We start from the raw sequence: 19,388 nt of genomic DNA, 5'->3' as shown, positions 1-19,388 counted from the left end.
TCATGTAGTAAGCAACCGCACATCGCATTCTAGTCGCTCCACCTGAGTAACAAGCTATCAGAAAAAAAAATTCTCTACTATTTCCAAGATCACCATGGCAGTTTCTAAAGACGCCACCAGCGCCATTGTGACCAAGAAGGTCAAGGGTCTCAAGGACCACAAGAAGGCGCAGAAGGAGAAGAACGCGGCTAAGCGTCTCGCGGCTGCGGAGAAGGCCAAAGCTAAGAAGCTGGAGGCTGCGACCGAGAAGGCTATTGCCGCTGAGATCATTGCTGTGACCGTCGTTGCTGAGGCAGAGGAGATCGCCACGGTTGCTCAGGTTGAGCCTGTGGACTCTTTGGAGACTACCGACGGGTCTGATACCTACAATCAGAAGACCGACGTCATCGAAGTCTCCGAAGATCAAACCAATGACATCCAAGCCATCGTCAAGAACTACCTCGTCGTCGCCACTGAGGTCACTGTCGCGTACGCGGCCGATGTGTCACCTAAGGCTGACAGCATTCAAGGACCCAACAGTAGCCTTAACCCAGCGGTAATTGACTTCGTCATCTCCAACCCCACTATCGTGATCACCTCCAACCCCCCCGTTTCCCCTGAAGCCGCCATCGACATTATCGCGCATCGCAAGGCGTTAGAAGCCGACATGGAGACTCCACGCGAGATGTTTATGCGCTGCAAATATATCACATCTGTAGACGCTGAGTACCTCTCCAGTTTCGAAGGCGATGATGATATTATCGATGAGTCGTCCAACAAGATCAAATGTCTCGACTCCAACGGCTTCGAGATCATCCCGCTCCTAAACGGTCTGTCACTAGCAGACATTACCACCAACACCGAGTCTGCCCCAACGCTATCCGTAGACGACCTCTTCGCCAAGGTCTCCGCAACGAATGTATCAAAGATCTCTGCTACGGAATCATCGGAGATTCTTGCAATCGACTCTCTCGATCCTTGGGCCTGTATATCGCAGATCCTACATTCTAGCTCTGTGTCTCAGGATGGTAGAACTCTGGCATCTGTAGAGGCTGAGATGCGGTCCCGATCATCATCTATGACAGCTGTTTGTCAGGGAAGCCGGTCCCTGGAGGATGTTGAAGCTGAGATGCATTCGGGGTCTTCATCTACCACAGCTTCTTATAACAGTGCCCAGTCATTGGGTGATCCGAAGTCTGAAATGCCGAATGCCCTTAGCAAGAAGGTGTCGCCCCCTGCACCCTTTATTGATCCGGCTATTGTAAGCTGTAAGATCAAGTCGCAGTCCCTAGACATGACTACTGCTCCAGTAGACAACAACAATGCTAGGAACACAACAAACTCACCCCCAGATCTCACCACCTCTTCCACTGCATCAAATGCATCCTCGCATTGGACCCGCACTCCCTCACCCACCCATTTCAACTCTAAGACCTATGCATTCACAGTACTTACGCCTCGGAGCGGGTCTTCAACTCCATACGCCCAGTGCGGAGCTAGCGGGGTAGAGACGCCTGGTGTTATTGATTGTGCTCGGGTATCGAAGGACAATACGACAGAGCTGATGTTGCAGGAACATTTGAAGATGCCCCCGGGTGCGTACTTCGGGAATTGGGAGGTTGTTGCGCGAGGACTTGGTCTTTGGGGTTGGTTTAGGACCGCTTGGTACTAAAGGTTTGGCGTTGGGTGTTCGGAGTTGTTGTGAAATTACCTTGTACAGGTTTTTTTCTCCAAGTGTCTTTTTTTTTGTTTGGTCACCTGTCGTAAATAATACCATCTGGGGCTACTCGCGGTTTCTTGCGTTTACATGAGTGTCATTTTTTTGTTTTCCAAGGTCAAAAGAAATTCTGGGGTACCTCTTTCCTCGTCGAGACTGGAAAATGGCATCCGTTAATAATGAAGCTTGCAACCACAAATTGTTATTAAGACAGCCTCAGCCTGAGCTAGTTTGTCTTGTTGTTTAACAATACAAATTTAATTCCTGTAGTCCAATTGTGCATTATATAACCATGACACCACTGACTCGCGCTAAGAGCTTGCACCTCTGGTGAGTTCCGACTCGATGGTAAGAGTGAAGGAGCTAGTCACGCGGTAGCAGCAAGTGCGGGGCAGCAGGGAAGCTTGGACCCCTGACATGTCTCCACTCCTGCAAGTAATTCGGACCCAGAACCAACCAAGACTCCGACAAAGCCCAAGCACACAACACTCATATACCACATTGCTACTCACTATTGCTCACTACTGCTACATATATTGTAGGAACACTATTCGTTGTTATCGTACACAATGCTCAAGTCAAAATGGGCAACACAACCCGACGAGGCGGAGAAGGCTGCGGCACCAGCCGTCACGGCTGCTCAGCCAGGAACAACACCAGCATCAGCCGCACAGGCTACTTATGCACCGGTACGCAGAACAACATTCGGCCCTACGTTATGCTACGCATCTCTGTGTCAATGGACTTGGAACATAATTACAGAACTAACGCGACAGCAGAATAACAACACGTCTTATGACCCCGCATTCGACGACCCGTCAATAGATCCATTCGCTCAAACTGCAAGTACCGACGATCTCTTCTTTGATGACGACATCACGCCCATTGCCGATCCAGTTGTCGAGCACAATCCGCCAGAGTTGCAAGCTTCAGCCGCTGAATTCGTGCCCGAACAAGCAAATGCGCCTACGGCACCTCAGTCGCATCTGACCCCTCACCCTCCAAGAGAGCCAAGAGGTGGCGATAGGGGAGGTCGTAGTCGTGGAAGAGGAGGAAGGGGCCGTGGAAGGGGTCGTGGCGGACACAACACCGATATTCGGTTAGAGCAGAACGAAAAGAAGGCACTCGAAGCGCCCAAAGCACCCAAGGAGGCCGAACCAGCTCCTGCAGCCAACATCACTACCGAAGCTTCCGACCCTTCAGGTACTCCAGCTGCTCCGACTGAGCCCAAGGAGAAGCCTACGCACTCTGTGCGCGGTGACCGAACCTTGACGGGTGGCGCTGCTCGTACACGTTTGACGGAAGAGGAGTTGAATGCAAAACTCGCCAACATGCGCATCAAGAATGAAGCTCGGCAAAGCGCCCACGCTCGTGCAGAGGCCGACAAGGGCAATTTCGAGGCTCGGGAAGCCGTTATGCAGAGACAGGATGTGGAACGTAAGAAGGCACTTGCTGAAAAACAAAAAGCCGAACGCCAGAGTCGCCAGCAGATGATGGGTGAACGCGAAAAGAACCGCCAGCGCAAGTTGAATGCTCAGCAGGGCCGGGAATGGGACTTCGAGAAGGAAGATGGCTTTTCCGGCACCGGAGAGGAACGACGGCGAGGTGCTGCTAGGGGTGCACATGGTGGAGTTGCCCCTTTGAGACCTGTCGACAATGCATTTGCCGGTGGGGACAACCAAGATTCTATGGGTATATCCGTCCGCGGAAGAGGCAGAGGTCGAGGCGGCAGAGGAGGTCGTGGTGGGCGCGGTGATTTCGAGGGACCAGGGCCGAGACCCACACACACTAAGAAGCGCGAGGACGTCCTGCCTTCCGCATCAGATTTCCCAGAGCTACCCCCAGCGAAAGGAAAACCCGAGGAGATCAAGCAGACTGAACCTGAGCGTCCTACTATCCAAAAGCAAGATTCATTCGGCTTGCCGTCCCCAATGGAGAAAGGTCGCAGCTGGGCCGATGAGGTGGGCTCGTAGGAAGAGCCAGAGCCGAGAAATCGGGATCTTGATAGACTTTCGGATATACCATCGAACAACTCTTCGATCAAAGAATGGACTATCAACATTGCAGACAGCATGCACGGAAGTACATCTGGCAATGGTACTGAGGACCACGTTGATGGCCATGGCCATCAACGTGGTCCTCAGTACAATCAACAGCATAGTGATGACGAATTTGAAGACGTTGGAGCATACACAATATCAAAGATGTTGGGTATACGAGGGGGCGCAGGCAATGCAGGAGATGCAGGAGATGCAGGAGATGCAGGAGATGCAGGAGATGCAGGAGATGCAGGAGATGAGATTGATGAGGGTTGTAGCTCAGAAGATGATGCACCGCAGCCACCGGCAGCTACCAACAATCAACAGACTGGTGATCCGAATGCCCCAGGTGCAACGGCACCTCCAACTTCAAACCGTATTCGAATCCTGGCACGGCTTACAGACCGTGTTAGACACGTTCGGCAACGTATTCGAAGACGCATACATGGAGGGACCATGGTGCCAATTCCAGGGACGACTTTACCTCAGCCTCCACCTCTGAATCTACCTCAGCGCCCACCTGCGAACGTAAGTCAGCGTCGATCTACAAACTTTCCTGAGCGTCCACCTGCGGATTTTCCTCAGCGTCCACTTGCGAACTTACCTCAGGGCTCACGTTCGAATCTACCTCAGGGTCCACCTTTGAATTTACCTCTGCGTCTAAATGTGGATTTACCTCTGCGTCCGCGGTCGAACGTACCCCAGGGTGTACCTTGGCGTAGACGTGAATCGGAGGGCATACCTGAAGAATACGAGGATGAACCGGAGGGAGTCAATCGTTCGCAAAGCGGTTCGCATACCCAGGGCCCACCTAAAATGTCAGATGAGGATTGGGACAAATTACCTGCCTGGTCTGATGTTGAGGATGACCCCGCCTACAACGTTCGTGTCCCGTCCCGGGTTGAGCTGCATGGACCGCCGCCAATGTCATGTGTTAGCGTAAGTTCAGGTTTCACTCAAGAACAAGCCGATGACGCGCGAGAATCGAGCTCGGTATATTCGAATGAAACCCCTAGAATGGCACATATGGGCGAACTAAATGCCAGATTGGTTTTGGCTTCGTTGGGTACACCAGGAGCGCGAGGATATGTTCGGGGCACTGATGGAGTCCGCCCAGGAAATCCTGCGGGGCCACAGGAATCTTGGTGGTCCATTTATCACAATATAGGTGATGTAGAACGCAATATGTCGCCACCGGTAAGCATTTTTCGATCAGACGAGGGCATATGCGTGTACTGACATTGCCATCAAGATTTGGATCACTACTTCTGGACGACCTCCAACACCGGACGCGGACGCTGTAAGATGGTTGTTCAGAGAGGATACCCCTACGCAGCCAGACCCTACGCAGTCGGACTCTAGTACCTCAGAGTCCACTGAAGCAGTGCGCCCTAACCTTCGGGGTGGAGGCGGTTGGGTACACTCAGAACTGTTCAAAGATTATTCGGGATTAACTCATCCTGCCGATTGGCTACAGCTGCTACGTGCGCAAAGCAATCATCAGACTATACCATTCCGTTTCAAACCTTCTACGCGGGCAAAGACTCAGCGGAAAGATGCACTTTTCAGCCCCAGGAGACTACCGAAGGCTCACGTCCAGAATATACGGGAACGAATAGACTATGATGAATCTCTAGCCAACAGACTCGACCAAGAATGCAGAGGCCGAACCAGTCAACGACAGAGCTCAGGACTCGCTTACCCACCGCCATTAGTTGTCCGTACAACCTCACGCTTTCGTGAAAACTACATGATTGACGGCCCACGGAAACACGACCACGATCGTTTCGGCGTACCTATCCGCCACCGCAGCATCAGCGCATCATCTCACGCTACCTTGAACCACGACTTGGACGACAGTCCCCATGTTAGCTATAGTCTCCGCGGTGGCTGTTGTTCTTGGAAACCCGTTCAGCTCCCTGTGCAGGCTGTACCACCGCCGTATACTACACTGCGGGCGCGTGAGCGGAACCAGCGCCGGCGACACTCGGGTTCTCGCTCACAAGATCAGTGCTGTTATTGTTGCAAATTCAAGGTAGGGAATAATTGGCGTTATCGCTTGTTTCTAACGTGCCGTTGGAATCGCTTTTCTACTGCTATTGGGGAGATGTTTGATCCGTGAGGCATGGAGATATACAAGGCGAAGAAGGGCACGGGAATTTTGCTGTGTTGAAGTGGGCGGTATCTCTTCTGGGTTAGGAGATAGGGGGAAGACTATGATCGTTTGCTGTTTTACTTGCTTCAAGTAGACTATGAGGTAGACAATTGGAATGCTTTCAGTCCCCTGTACTGAAGTTGTTCTTTGCTGGTTGTGTGATGTGTGATGTGTGAATACGATGGATTGATTTATGAGAATGTTGAGTAGGTAAGCCACGCGTGTTCTGTTTAATGTCTTATCTAGATTACTTATCATCTCGTACATACTCACATATATTGGCCATCAGCGCCTCCAGGCGTTGGTTGAAGGCTTGGAGTGAGCTGTTTTCTTATCACATAAGAGGTAGTCTCGATTATTCGTTATTTACCAAGTATTGGTAGACTGATAAGTTTAACAAAGAAGAAAAAATCCCTGCTGTTAGTGTTATGAAATCAGCCGTCTTCTGATCTGATCCAATAAGTAACATGGGATGCGGAGGCATTCCGGGTAGATCTGGTGTGAATCTCAAAGTGTAGTAGTTATTGGAACAAGGTCCCTCTAGTAGTATGACTACTATGGATAACCGAGTGGGAGGAGGGACAAGGCGGGGTAGCTGCAACGTATTGTATTGATTATCGTGTTTAGTGTTTCAGACTCACGCTGTTGTGGTGGGTGCTATTGCCCACCAGCGTATCATGTGACTCCCAAGCACCTTCTACCCTGGACTGAACTCAGATATTCTCAACAGTAGTATATATTACATATACCATCACGTAGACACAGTGATCGTTTCGGATCATGGTATGCGCCATAACGATGAACTCCCTGTCATGCTAGACGGAAGAAATATCGATTAAAAGATATTGACTAGAGCTCTACCGAGCCTTTTCACATTGTGCCTCCTACTATTAGTGTCAAAATTATCCACGACATTGTGAATACGCACTCAAGCCTGATCATTGATATCTTGATTCGCAATACAGATAGAGCATCATCCATCATCATCGTCATAATACTACTACGTATCGCAGTCCGCGATCCAGTCCAGTCCAGTCCAGCATGACTGCCTTTCCTTCCTTCCCAGTATCCCAGTATCCCAGCGCAGCACACAGATCCAAATCTTTCGCCCCTCAAATGTAGATGTGGAAAGTCTCCACATGCCTAGTCCAGCCACACCCCTTAACCGACCGAAAGACAATGCTAGCCACGCACAGACAGATTGAGAGAGAGACAGAGAGCGCCAGTCGCCTTTTTAATTCCAGCCCCCACACCACCCGCTGCGATAAAAAGCATAGAAACACAAGGTGCTGAAAAGCCTGAGAGACGCAATGGTTGGTTATGCGAGGCGTCGCCAACTAGAGACTGGTTCGTGAGGTTCAGTTCGCGAAACGTCTGCTAGATTCGAAGCGAAATTAGCACATGTTAAACCGAGAAAGAAAGAAGGGGGTATCAGAGTCTTGTGGGGGAGAAGAGGGAGGGGAAGATGGTGCGATCAAAGGGGGAGCTTTATGACTCGCCACCCGTTGATGCTGCTGCACCTTCACCCGCACCGCCCCTGAAGGACCCCCTTCCGCCACGGCCTCCACGAGCACCGCGCTCCCCACCTCGGCCGCCACGTGAAGTACCGCCACGACCTCCGCGACCTCCGCGACCGCCTTCGCTGTCTGAGGCGCCTCCGCTTCGGTAACCGCCGCCTTGAACGCCACCACGGTTGCTCGCCTGCCAGCTTCCGGCGCCGTACCTGGGCTGGTTGGCACCAGGGCCGCGCTCGTTGTAGATCTTGACCGTCTTGTTGTCAGGCCCGCCTCTAGCGTTCCTGATATCATCCGGCACACGGCGGAGCGCACCATGCATGTCTCCGGGGGTAGCGAAGTGGGCGACATAAAAGTGCTTGATCTTCTCCATCTTCTCAACTTTGGACCTGTCTTCCTCCGCTAGCAGGCTCTTGGCTTCCTCCTCGTCCTTGACACCGGCGATGAAGAGGCCCTTGCTCTCTTTCCGCTCTGCAGGTTCCCGAGGAGCAGGCGAGGTGGCGCCCTTGTCTTGCGCACCTGCGCCGTTGGTCTTGCCCTCGCCTGCGTTAGCCTTGTCCGCGTTCGCTGGAGTGTTGTTGCTTGGGGGCTGCGGCGTGGCGGCCTTGAGTGGCTCCTTGGGGGTGGCGGCCGGGGCAGGGGAAGGTCCAGTCCGTGTGGGCTGAGCACCCGCTTTCTGTTGCTGAGGAATGGGTGGTGTTGCAACAGCCGGACGGGGTTGCTGGGGAGCACCTGGTGGTCCGCCTTGACGTCCTGGCGCGGGAGATGGCTGGGCCGAAGGACTGGGGTTCACCATAGCAGGGGGGCCAGTGCTAGTGTTTGCCGCTGCAGGCTGTGTCTGGCCTGGCACGACCTTTCCACCTCGGTGGGCGAAGTTGAATCCCTGAGCTCTCATCTCGGTACCGATCCTGCCATTGTCAATATCCAGAACAAGCCATCCATAGGCAGCATCTGCAAGGTTAAAGTTCCACATGTTCTTGAAGGCGCTCTCATCGATGATGCCACTCTGGGGACCAGGGGCCGGGCCTCCAAAGGGATTGCCGCCGTTCGCTACGGTGGGCATCTTGTTCACAATATCCAGTGCTAGGGCAAGTAGACGCTGCTGGGACTCGCTGTCGGCGACTGCAGGTTCAACCTCGGACTTGACAGTCTCCCAAACATCGCTGAATGAGGCCTTGGAGGCTGCGAGCTTTCCGCGGTAGTGGTCGAGTGTGGGATTGACACTGAACTCGTTGTACGAACTGCCATATCTGAAATGCAGACCAGCAGAGACGGAGAAGTCGGCCTTCAATGTCACTGACAACTGGTTGAGCAGACCCTCACGTGCGGGCGATGCATGGGTGACGAATATGCGGGTCTCAGTCGGGTCGTATACGCGGTTGGCTGTGTCGACGAGTTCTCCCATCTGTAGTAGCGTAGTCCACATAGTGCCTTGGCCACCAGCAATGGTTGTCCGGCCCTCGCCGTTGTCAAAGAGCTTGTGCATGACGACAGCACCGCCCAATCCAAGTAGTCGCAGCTTAACACCGCCGACATCGAGTAGTCGCGAATGTGCCTCGTCAATGATGTGCAGGTTGTCCACCTTGTACTCGCCGGATCGTAGCTTCTCCAAGACCTGCACATCCTCGCATGCGCCCCATACGGTGTATACTGGCACATTCAGGGTGTAGGTCTTGTTAAGGAAGAGTGGCAGTTCTGACAGCGGGAGATGCTCGCGGGCGAAGCGTTCCTTGATGGGAGGTTGGGGTGGCGCTGTTGCAATGGAACGCTTGACCTGGTCTGAGAGCAGCGGGGAGTACTGAGCTACGTGCTTTAAAGTCCTACGCCAGTCAGTTTCAGCCATGTAGAACGTCCAGTGTGCGTGTAACGTACTTTTCGGCGATGCGATCAAGCGAGCGGTCGTCATAAAAGCCAAAGTCGCCAGTGTGGATGATGTAGTTTGCGCGTGCATCGGCAGCGAGCTGATTGAGCGATTGCAGGTTTCCTGACCATTATCAATATAATTCCCTGTACGCAGTATTGATGATGGTGCTCACCTCGGACGTCAGCAATGCACAGCACTCGCACGCTTCCCTGCTGAATCACACGGCCCTGGTTGGGGAGGAGCGGGACAGCTCCAGGCGCTGGCCCTGAGGGACCACCTGGGGCGCCGCCATTAGGAAGATAATTGCCCGGGTATGGGCGCGGCTGGTTGGGAGCTTGCTACACCATGTTAGTCTGCGTGTCACATGTTGTGATGATGTGGGTGCGGCAATTGCCAGACATACTGAAGCCATATGGTTGTAGGCGGAGGGGTCGAAGTAAACGAGTAACGTGTCCGGCAAAGGATACAGGCGGCTTGGTCTTGGGGTGGGGATGGGTTGGGGTAATTACAATTTCAGTGTAGTAGAAAGAAGGTAATAGAGAAACCTCCTCGTTTGTGATGGCAGGGGCGTGTTTGTACTGTCCGCCGTTGCTCCTTCTGTTTTTGCTGAGAGCTCTTCCCACCGCACAGACCCCAGGCTAGCGCGCTATCAAGTCGCGTTGGAGCTGTCTGGACTCCTGTACCTTCCTCTCCTTCCAACTCCCATTGAGCTCTGCAACGCCTTTTCACCCGTTGGGTTTCCATCTCACGATCTTTTATATCCGCTCTCTACTCTATTAGCTTTCTCTGATTTTCGCCGCATAGCACAATGCGAGTCCACACACCCACATCATGGCTGCAGGCCCTTCAGCTCCATCTCCAAGCTACCCAGCAGCTCACCATCAAACCTAGATGAATGCATCGAGTGTGATGGCTCTTCATTGAGCTTCATCAAAGTACCAGGCCTTTCAAGCCCACTTCTCACTATGCACATCGGAAGCTATTCCGCGCTCTGATGACGCCTACGTATACTCCCAGATCTCGTCTCTGGGACACTCACTACATTGGTCTACCGAAGCCATGCCACTCTAGCATTGGTATTCCACCATTTGCGGCGCATTATATCCAGCCTACCGTACTCTGGCGACCTCTCTCCCAAGGCCACTGACTGCTCCGGCGGCGCTGCAGTGTCATTGGCTGAGAGCGCGGCTTACATAATGCGCTGGACCCTGGAACTTTTTTTTTAGTTCCATGTCGGAATCCCCACCTGCGACACGCTCTTCCCTTCATCTGCAATATTAAAAGGTCTTCGCTGCACTGCGAAAGATCACCAGAGCCTTGCTTTCTACAACGCTACATTGTGAGAGCATCGCCATGGACGAGCAACAATTCGTCCAGCTGCTTGAGAGCCTGCTGCAGCGTATGTTCGCCAACCCCGCCTGTAGTGCCTATCTGACATTTTTCCAGCCGACACCGAGCGTGTCAAGTCTGCCACCTCAACCCTCAACAAAAACTACTACAACTCTCCCGCCTCCTTGAACGCCCTCCTTCAGATCCTATGTGGCCACCCCAAGTCTGAGCTCCGCCAATTGGCTGCCGTAGAGGCCAGGAAACTTGTGACCAAGCACTGGGCTAATCTGCCCGCGGACCAAAAGGCTTCCCTCCGTAACCAGCTGTTCCAGTTCACACTAAACGAGGATGTCACCCTCACCAGACACTCGGCTGCTCGTGTGATTGCTGCTATCGCCGCACAGGACTTTGAGGATGGCGAGTGGGGCGACCTGCCCGGATACCTCCAGCAGGCTGCTACCAGCCCAACAGCCCGACATCGCGAAGTTGGTACATATATCATCTGGACAACCCTTGAATCAGTCGGTGACTCCTTCCCTGGCAAGTCGTCTGATCTCTACAAGCTTTTCAGCACCACCATCCAAGACCCCGAAAGCGTAGACGTCAGGATCAACACCATGCTTGGTTTGAGCCGCCTGGCTATGCTTTTGGAACCCGAAGAGGACCCCAAGGCACTGGCTCTGTTCCAAGAGTCTGTTCCCGCCATGGTAACTGTCTTGAAGGCTACTGTTGACGAGGGTGACGAGGACCGCGCCATGCAGGCTTTCGAAGTCTTCCAGACTCTGCTTGGCTGCGAGTCTGCCCTGTTGGCAAAGCACTTTGGCGATCTCGTCAAGTTCATGCTTGAGCTTGCATCCAGCACAAATGTCGAGGACGACTACCGTTCCCAGGCCATTGCATTCCTCATGCAATGCGTTCGGTACAGGAAACTCAAGGTGCAGGCTCTAAGGATTGGCGAGGAGCTCACCCTTAAGGCTCTGCACATTGTCACCGAACTTGGTGACTTGTCCAGCGAAGAGGAGGATGTCACTCCTGCCCGCTCCGCTCTCGGCCTCCTCGATATCCTCGCATCTAGCCTGCCTCCCAGCCAGGTGGTCATCCCTCTTCTCAAGAACCTTGGCAACTACTTCCAATCGCAGAACCCTGACTACCGTCAAGCTGGTATCCTGGCTTTGGGTATGTGCGTGGAGGGTGCACCTGACTTCATCGCTACTCAGCTCAACGAGATCCTGCCCATGGTCCTTCACCTGCTTGAAGACCCTGAGCTCAAGGTCCGCGCGGCTGCGCTCAACGGTGTTGCTCGCCTGGCTGATGACCTCGCCGAGGATGTTGGCAAAGAACACGCCCGCCTTATTCCTGCCATGTTGAAGAACTTCGATCTTGCCGCAAGCAATATGCAGGGTGCGGAAGACGAGCGCAACCTATCCATCATTCGTGGCAGCTGTAACGCCATTGACTCTCTCATCGAGGGTCTGGAGCCGGAGGATGCTGGAAAGTACGTCCCAGAGCTTGTTCCTCGCTTCAGCAAGCTCTTCCACCACGAGGATCTGCGCGTCAAGAGTGCTGCCATCGGCGCTGTCGGCTCCATCGCGTCCGCTTCTGAAAGGGCCTTCATCCCCGTCTTTGCACAAATCATGCAAGAGTTGTCGCCCTACGTCAGGATCAAGGACAGCCAAGACGAGCTTGACCTCCGCGGTGTCACGTGTGATTCCATGGGCAAGATCGCCGCCGCCGTCGGTCCTGAACCGTTCGAGCCATACGTCCTTCCTCTCATGGAGGCTTCTGAGGAAGCACTGCACCTAGATCATCCCCGCCTCAGAGAAACCAGCTACATTCTTTGGAGCACAATGGCCAAGGTGTACGAAGAGCAATTCGCTAAATACCTACCTGGCGCCGTCAAGGGACTTCAAGACTGCCTTGAGCAAGAGGAGACTGGCCTTGACGTCGAGCTTGGCGAAGAGGCTGCTGATCTTGTCGGATCTGAAGTCACTATTCAAGGCCGCAAGATCAAGGTCGCGGCGGCAAGCGATGATGACGATGATGATGACAGCGACTTGAACGAGGCTCTCATGGCTGAAGACGACGAGGACTGGGACGATCTTGAGGGTGTCAGCGCTGTTGCCATGGAGAAGGAGATTGCCGCGGAAGTGTTTGGCGACATCATCACCCACACACGCCGCGAATACCTTCCCTTCATGGAGGCAACCGTCACAAAGCTCCTGGAGCTGGTTGACCACTCCTACGAAGGCATCCGCAAGGCTGCTCTCGGTTCTCTGTGGCGCACTTTCGCCTGCCTCTACGGCATGTCTGAGACTGACGGTATGGCGAAGTGGAAGCCTGGTCTTCCCCTCGCTGTCGAGATACCAGATGAGCTGAAGAAGCTTGGTAACCTCGTCATGACTGCCACCATGACCATCTGGGAAGACGAGATGGACCGGTACGTATTACACATTTCTTCAAATTTTCTTGCAAAGATGACACAACTGTCGTTAATCCCAGCTCACTCCGATGCACAAAGTGCACTTGAGGTGAAAGCGAATCTACTACTGAGCAACCATAAACTCAATCAAGCGTTTCAATTCATGTCGGAGAATATCGCTAACATTGTTCAGGAGCACTGTCACTGACATCAACCGGGATGTTGCTGCCACACTCAAGCTTTGCGGTCCTGCAGTCTTGTTGACTGAAAACGGCACCGTAGTGCCTCAGCTATGCCAGCATCTCCTTGCTGTCATCACCAAGCGTCATCCCTGCCAGCAAGATCTCGGCGACGAGGCTGAGGAGGAGATTCTCGACGAGTCATCAGAGTACGACTGGCTCGTCATTGAGACGGCGCTTGAGGCCGTTACCTGCTTGTCCGTCGCCTTGGGCCCACAATTTGCTGAGCTCTGGAAGATGTTCGAGAAGCCAATTGTCAAGTACGCCAGCAGCCAGGAATCCACCGAGCGTAGTGCCGCGGTGGGTTCGATTGCCGAATGCATTGGCAACATGGGCGCTGGCTGCACTCAGTACACCAGCGGCCTCCTCAAGTTGCTTCTCCACCGTCTGTCAGACGAAGACGCAGAGACCAAGTCCAATGCCGTCTACGGTATCGGTCTTCTATGTGAAATGACAACCAATGATGACGAGATCCTCAAGTCACTCTCGACCATCTTCTCTAAGCTTGAGCCTCTGCTCGAGGCGCAAGACCAAGCACGTCTTCTTGACAATACTGCTGGATGCGTGAGCAGGTTCATCAGCAAGCATCCCGACAAGCTGCCCATTGCCGAGGTGCTTCCCCGCTTAGTGAACTTGCTCCCTCTCCGCGAAGATTTCGAGGAGAACAAGCCCGTGTTCGGCATGATTGTCAAGCTCTACCAGCACAATGAGCCGACTGTGCAACAGCTCACCCCTTCACTGATGCCTGTCTTCGAGAAGGTGCTTGGCCCACCTGAGGAGCAGCTGGAGGATGAGACGCGCTCGCAGCTCATGGAGCTCGTGCAGCATCTGCGCAAGTAAAAGGTTTCGTTTACTAGGAGAGGTATACCCGTCGAAAGACACCACTGAGGGATTTGGGCATGATTACGCATGAAGGCACAGGTTAGTTTCACTAGACCATGTAGTAGAATGAAGTTATGGACATGATAAATTTAAGGTTAATATGTGATGAGTGAGATGATGCGGTGCCAAGACGACTTGTTGATCGCACATCGTGTAGTGCAACACATGGGTGAATAAGGTTTGTAGATGGCTCGCATAATGGTTGTTGTTGCTTGTTCGTGCCTGGTACTGCATGATCGGTCGACGATGGGTGGGCGGTGGCTGAAGCAGATGGCAGGGGTTGTTGCTTCTGGTGCCTGGGCCGTTGCTGTCGCGCCTTCCGTCAGCGTACAAGCGTCTGGGGTAGTGACGTCTGTACCTAATGCCGATAACTGCCTCGCGCTCGCGCCTCACTAAGACTAAGACAAACACTTGCACTCACAATTCACCAGCGCGCTTAATCCCCACTCCCCATCAGTTTTCGCGCTGCATCCGTTTGCTATTGCTTAGTTATCCTTTCGCTAGCGCACTTGTTTGTAGCTCCAGGCTCCCGCGTCTCCCAGTTACCGCCGACACAGCTATCGACAGCTTCATCCGCCACCTCGGCCCGCACCGCTATCGACTCTACGCCCGAACCTCGACGACTTGCCTCTGACCTGACCTGACCTGACTGCGATACCGAACAGCCACTAATCATTACTTTGTAGAGACCTGTTCAAGGCCAAAAGGCCAGAAAACGCGCTTAGGCGCAAGCCGTTAACATGGTGCAACAACGCCAGCGAGGGTGGAAGGCCATGACACTGGGTCTGGTCTCCACCCTCGCAACGGCGGTTGTGGCTGGACCAGATCTGACGGTCAGGCACGAGAAGGGAAGGTGCGCGATCCGAGGACAGTGTGGCAAGCAGAGCTTCTTCGGATCAGAGCTGCCTTGCCCCGACAACGGTCCGGCCACAACACCAGCCGATGACGTGCGCAAGAAGCTGGTCGATATCTGCGGCGCGCAGTGGTCCGACACGGATGTCTGCTGCGACGAGGACCAGCTCGACGCCCTGAAGACGAACCTCGACCGTGCCACACCCATCATCAACGCCTGCCCGGCCTGCAAGGAGAACTTCTACAACCTGTTTTGCACCTTCACCTGCTCGCCGGACCAGTCCACCTTCATCAACGTCACACAAACCCAGCCCAAGGGAGATAAGTACCTAGTGACAGAGCTAGATAACCTCGTGGCAGATGAGTATGGATCGACCTTCTACGATAGCTGCAAGGACGTCAAGTTCGGCGCGACAAACGGCAAGGCCATGGACTTCATCGGAGGCGGCGCAAAGAATTACACCCTGTTCCTCAAGTTCCTCGGTGACAAGAAGTTCCTGGGCTCGCCCTTCCAGATCAACTTCCCGCGTCCGAATGAGGTCGACTTTCCAGGCATGGACGCCATGAGCAAGCACGCCTACCCGTGCGATACCGACGACGAGCGGTATCGCTGCGCATGTCTCGACTGCGGAGGATCCTGCACAGAGCTACCAGAGGTCCAAGAAGACAAGCAATGCCAGGTTGGCCTGCTTCCGTGCCTGTCGTTCGCTGTCATTGTCGTCTATTCGTGCTTCCTCGCCCTCCTATGCGCCGCCGTCGCTGGGCACATCGCCTACCAGAAGCATTCCAGGCATAAGAGCGAACGAATGCGCCTCTTGCAGGACACGAGCCCCAGCGATGACGAGGATGAGGGCGATATTGTCCACAACGTTGGCATGATGGACCGTCCCACCAAGCACTACTTCCTCAACACATGGTGCGATCGGATGTTCAGCCGTCTTGGTTACGTCTGTGCTAGCTTCCCTGCCATCACCATCGTCACCAGCATTCTTGTCGTCGGCTTGATGAGCCTGGGATGGTTCCGTTTCCAGATCGAGACCGATCCCGTCAACCTTTGGGTCTCGCCAGACTCTGCTGCCGCCCAAGAGAAGGCTTTCTTCGATGAGAAATTCGGTCCCTTCTTCCGCGCTGAGCAGGCTTTCCTCGTCAACGACACGTCCGAAGGTTCCGGTCCCGTTCTTAGCTACGAAACCTTAGACTGGTGGTTTGGGGTTGAGAACCAAATCCAGCGCCTGAAATCTTCCCAACACGGTGTGACACTCGACAAGGTCTGCTTCAAGCCTGTTGGAGACGACTGCGTTGTCCAATCAGTAACTGGCTACTTCCAAGGTGACTTCGCCAACGTCTCGCCCACAAGCTGGAAGGACGACTTGCTGCAATGCGTCGACAACCCATCTTCATGCCTGCCTACCTTCCAACAGCCTCTCGACCCACACCTTCTATTTGGAGGCGTGAACGAATCCGTCTTGGACGCCAAGGCCCTCGTCGTTACCTGGGTCGTGCAGAACCATCCCAAAGGCACACCGGAAGAACATCGCGCCATGGACTTTGAAAATGAGATGAAGAACTACTTGAGGTTCGTGTCTGATGAGGCTCGTCAAAAGGGCCTGCGGTTGAGCTTCAACACCGAGGTCAGTCTTGAACAAGAACTCAACAAGAGCACCAACACGGATGCCAAGATTGTGGTCATCAGCTACATCATCATGTTCTTGTATGCCTCGTTGGCTCTCGGTTCCACGACTCTTACTGTGCAGTCTGTTCTTCGCAACCCGGCAAATGCTCTGGTACAGTCCAAGTTCTTGTTGGGTATAGTCGGTATCCTGATCGTGTTGATGTCTGTATCCGCCTCCGTCGGATTGTTCTCCGCAGCTGGTATCAAGGTCACTCTCATCATAGCAGAAGTCATTCCTTTCCTTGTCCTGGCTGTCGGTGTGGACAACATCTTTCTCATTGTTCACGAATTTGAACGCATCAACATCAGCCATCCAGAGGGTACCATCCCAGAGCGTGTATCGCGTGCTCTTGGACGCATGGGTCCCTCAATCTTGCTCTCTGCGCTTACTGAAACCACTGCGTTCGCTCTTGGATGTGCTGTCGGAATGCCAGCTGTTCGAAACTTTGCCGCGTATGCTGCCGGTGCTGTCTTCATCAACGCGATCCTTCAAGTTACCATGTTCACCGCGGTGCTTGCGCTCAACCAGCAACGCGTCGAGACGAACCGCGCCGACTGCTTCCCTTGTGTTACTGTCGGACGTGCTGACGCTGGCTTCTTCAATGGAGGTATGGGCTACGGTGCTGGCGAAGAGGGTGCGCTACAAAAGTTCATTCGCAAGACGTATGCCCCAGCGATCCTTGGAAAGAAGACCAAGGTCGGCATCATTGCACTCTTCTTCGGTATCTTCACAGCGGGTGTTGCCTTGTATCCTAGCGTCGAGCTTGGCCTGGATCAGCGCATTGCCATTCCTAGCGATTCTTACCTCATTGATTACTTCAACGATCTTTACGAGTATCTCGATGTCGGACCACCAGTCTATTTCGTTACGAAGGAGCTCAACGTCACCGAGCGAAAGCCGCAAAAGGAGCTTTGCGGACGCTTCTCTACTTGCGACCGTGAGAGTCTTGCGAACATTATCGAAGCGGAGCGGAAACGCCCAGAAGTTTCGCATCTTGCAGCATCGGCCGCGAACTGGCTCGACGACTACTTCCTGTGGTTGAACCCTGAGAACGAGAAGTGCTGTGTCGACGACAAGGGCAAGCCATGCTTCCAGGATCGTCAACCTCCTTGGAACATGACTCTATCTGGAATGCCCGAAGGCGAGGAGTTCATTCATTATCTGCAAAAGTGGGTCCAAGCGCCTACTACCGAAGATTGCCCTCTTGGTGGAAAGGCTGCTTACTCCGACGCTCTCGTTATCGACGCAAAGCACCTTACAATCCCGGCTTCGCACTTCCGTACTTCACACACTCCTCTTCGGTCCCAACAGGACTTCATCTCCGCGTACATTGCTGCGCGTCGTATTGCAAATGAGATCTCCAACGACGTGGAGGCAGAGGTATTCCCATACTCCAAGTTTTACATCTTCTTCGACCAGTACACGTCTATCGTTCGTCTCGCTGGTGCACTCATTGGTTCAGCTCTGGCTGCCGTATTCATCATCACGAGCATCATGCTTGGCTCCATTATTACCGGCCTAGTCGTAACGCTCGTCGTCGGTATGACCGTGTCCGCTATCATCGGCTCCATGGCTTTGATGGGTGTCTCACTTAACGCCGTGTCACTTGTCAATCTCATCATATGTGTCGGCATTAGTGTCGAGTTCACAGCACATATCGCCCGTGCCTTCACCTTCCCCAGCCGTGCAACCATGGAGAAAGCCCCAAGGCATAAGTTCCGAGGCCGTGACGCCCGTGCGTGGACTGCAATGGTCAATGTAGCGAGCAGTGTGGTTAGCGGTATCACCATCACGAAGATCCTAGGTGTGGGTGTCTTGGCTTTCACTAGGAGCAAGGTATGTATACCTTCCGGGTGACATGAAATACTTGACATACTGGTGTATACAGGCCACCGTATGCGCGAGACACTGCTTACCCACACTGTCAAGTATCTTATGTTGCCCAGTTGCTTCCAACATCATCGTATTACATATCCACTAACCTTCGTTCTAGATCTTTGAAGTCTACTACTTCCGCGTCTGGGTCGCTCTCGTCCTCTGGGCCTCCACCCATGCCCTCATTCTCCTCCCTGTTCTCCTCTCACTCATCGGCGGTAAAGGCTACGTCGACCCTGAATCTGAAGGCGGCCTGGAGCAAGACCTCCGCCGTCGTCAGTACCCCGCGTTGCTTGCCGAAGACGACGAATACGACAGCGACGACTAGGAGTCTATTTCATACCGTAGCATCGCCAATCGGTGGAAGAGGTTTACGGAGGTGCTCAGCATGAAGCTTACGTTAATCTATATTTGGATGTTGGAAACATGGATTTCTTTTGGTAGGGCGGCGGTGGCGGTACGTGATTGCTTGTGTGAAGGTGGGATTGAGCAGGTTGAGGAGGAGCGATTTGATGTGCCGGCAAGACCGGCTCATGTTCGACGTCCTCGTGCTTTCAATGTGCAGGCACTTACTGATGCGCTTGCGGTTGTACAGGAGGAGCAGGAAGGGTGGGAGGATGACGATGAGCATGATAGACCGGCAGAGAGCTCGTTTGTTAGCTTCTCTCCTTTGTCAGATCCACCCTCTTCTGAGTAGTCTGCTATCATCAGTTGCTTGGTTGGTAGGTTAGTTGAGTGTAGTTTGAGCGCCTCGGTGGACCAAAAGAAACCATTTGCCGCATACAATACGATTTTATTGTATGATAATACTATACGTAGCCACCCTTTCTCCCCAACCGTGACTTGCGCAA

At 53.5% G+C, this 19,388-nt stretch overlaps 6 protein-coding genes across 6 annotated transcripts; 5 read left to right on the top strand and 1 right to left on the bottom strand.

The window, feature by feature from the left end:
• Positions 1–94: 94 nt before the first annotated feature.
• On the top strand, positions 95–1,651 carry PtrM4_052250 (TT-ORF1 multi-domain protein; the record flags this gene model as incomplete). The annotated part of the gene is made up of 1 exon (XM_066104953.1): positions 95–1,651. One exon carries the CDS (start codon positions 95–97, stop codon positions 1,649–1,651), a length of 1,557 nt encoding a protein of 518 aa, XP_065959517.1.
• A 614-nt stretch (positions 1,652–2,265) lies between these two features.
• PtrM4_052240 (uncharacterized protein) lies at positions 2,266–3,669 on the top strand (the record flags this gene model as incomplete). Its single annotated transcript, XM_066104952.1, has 2 exons — positions 2,266–2,385; positions 2,476–3,669. The coding sequence occupies 2 exons, from the start codon at positions 2,266–2,268 to the stop codon at positions 3,667–3,669; spliced, it is 1,314 nt and encodes a 437-aa protein (XP_065959516.1).
• Positions 3,670–4,920: 1,251 nt separating this feature from the next.
• On the top strand, positions 4,921–5,613 carry PtrM4_052230 (uncharacterized protein; the record flags this gene model as incomplete). The annotated part of the gene is made up of 3 exons (XM_066104951.1): positions 4,921–4,932; positions 4,988–5,527; positions 5,608–5,613. 3 exons carry the CDS (start codon positions 4,921–4,923, stop codon positions 5,611–5,613), a joined length of 558 nt encoding a protein of 185 aa, XP_065959515.1.
• A 1,765-nt stretch (positions 5,614–7,378) lies between these two features.
• On the bottom strand, positions 7,379–9,680 carry PtrM4_052220 (DamX, protein conserved in bacteria; the record flags this gene model as incomplete). The annotated part of the gene is made up of 4 exons (XM_001936980.1): positions 7,379–9,224; positions 9,277–9,388; positions 9,441–9,606; positions 9,672–9,680. The coding sequence occupies 4 exons, from the start codon at positions 9,678–9,680 to the stop codon at positions 7,379–7,381; spliced, it is 2,133 nt and encodes a 710-aa protein (XP_001937015.1).
• Positions 9,681–10,621: 941 nt separating this feature from the next.
• Positions 10,622–14,095, top strand: PtrM4_052210 (KAP95, Karyopherin (importin) beta; the record flags this gene model as incomplete). The annotated part of the gene is made up of 4 exons (XM_066104950.1): positions 10,622–10,667; positions 10,715–12,609; positions 12,661–13,034; positions 13,210–14,095. 4 exons carry the CDS (start codon positions 10,622–10,624, stop codon positions 14,093–14,095), a joined length of 3,201 nt encoding a protein of 1,066 aa, XP_065959514.1.
• A 782-nt stretch (positions 14,096–14,877) lies between these two features.
• PtrM4_052200 (Sterol-sensing multi-domain protein) lies at positions 14,878–18,865 on the top strand (the record flags this gene model as incomplete). The annotated part of the gene is made up of 2 exons (XM_001936978.2): positions 14,878–18,498; positions 18,656–18,865. 2 exons carry the CDS (start codon positions 14,878–14,880, stop codon positions 18,863–18,865), a joined length of 3,831 nt encoding a protein of 1,276 aa, XP_001937013.2.
• Positions 18,866–19,388: the final 523 nt, after the last annotated feature.

This window comes from Pyrenophora tritici-repentis, chromosome 10 (genome assembly GCF_003171515.1).
Source record: "Pyrenophora tritici-repentis strain M4 chromosome 10, whole genome shotgun sequence".
NCBI lineage: Eukaryota > Fungi > Ascomycota > Dothideomycetes > Pleosporales > Pleosporaceae > Pyrenophora > Pyrenophora tritici-repentis.
The sequence above is the reverse complement of the archived record's forward strand: the minus strand, read 5'-3'. Positions and strand labels throughout refer to the sequence as shown.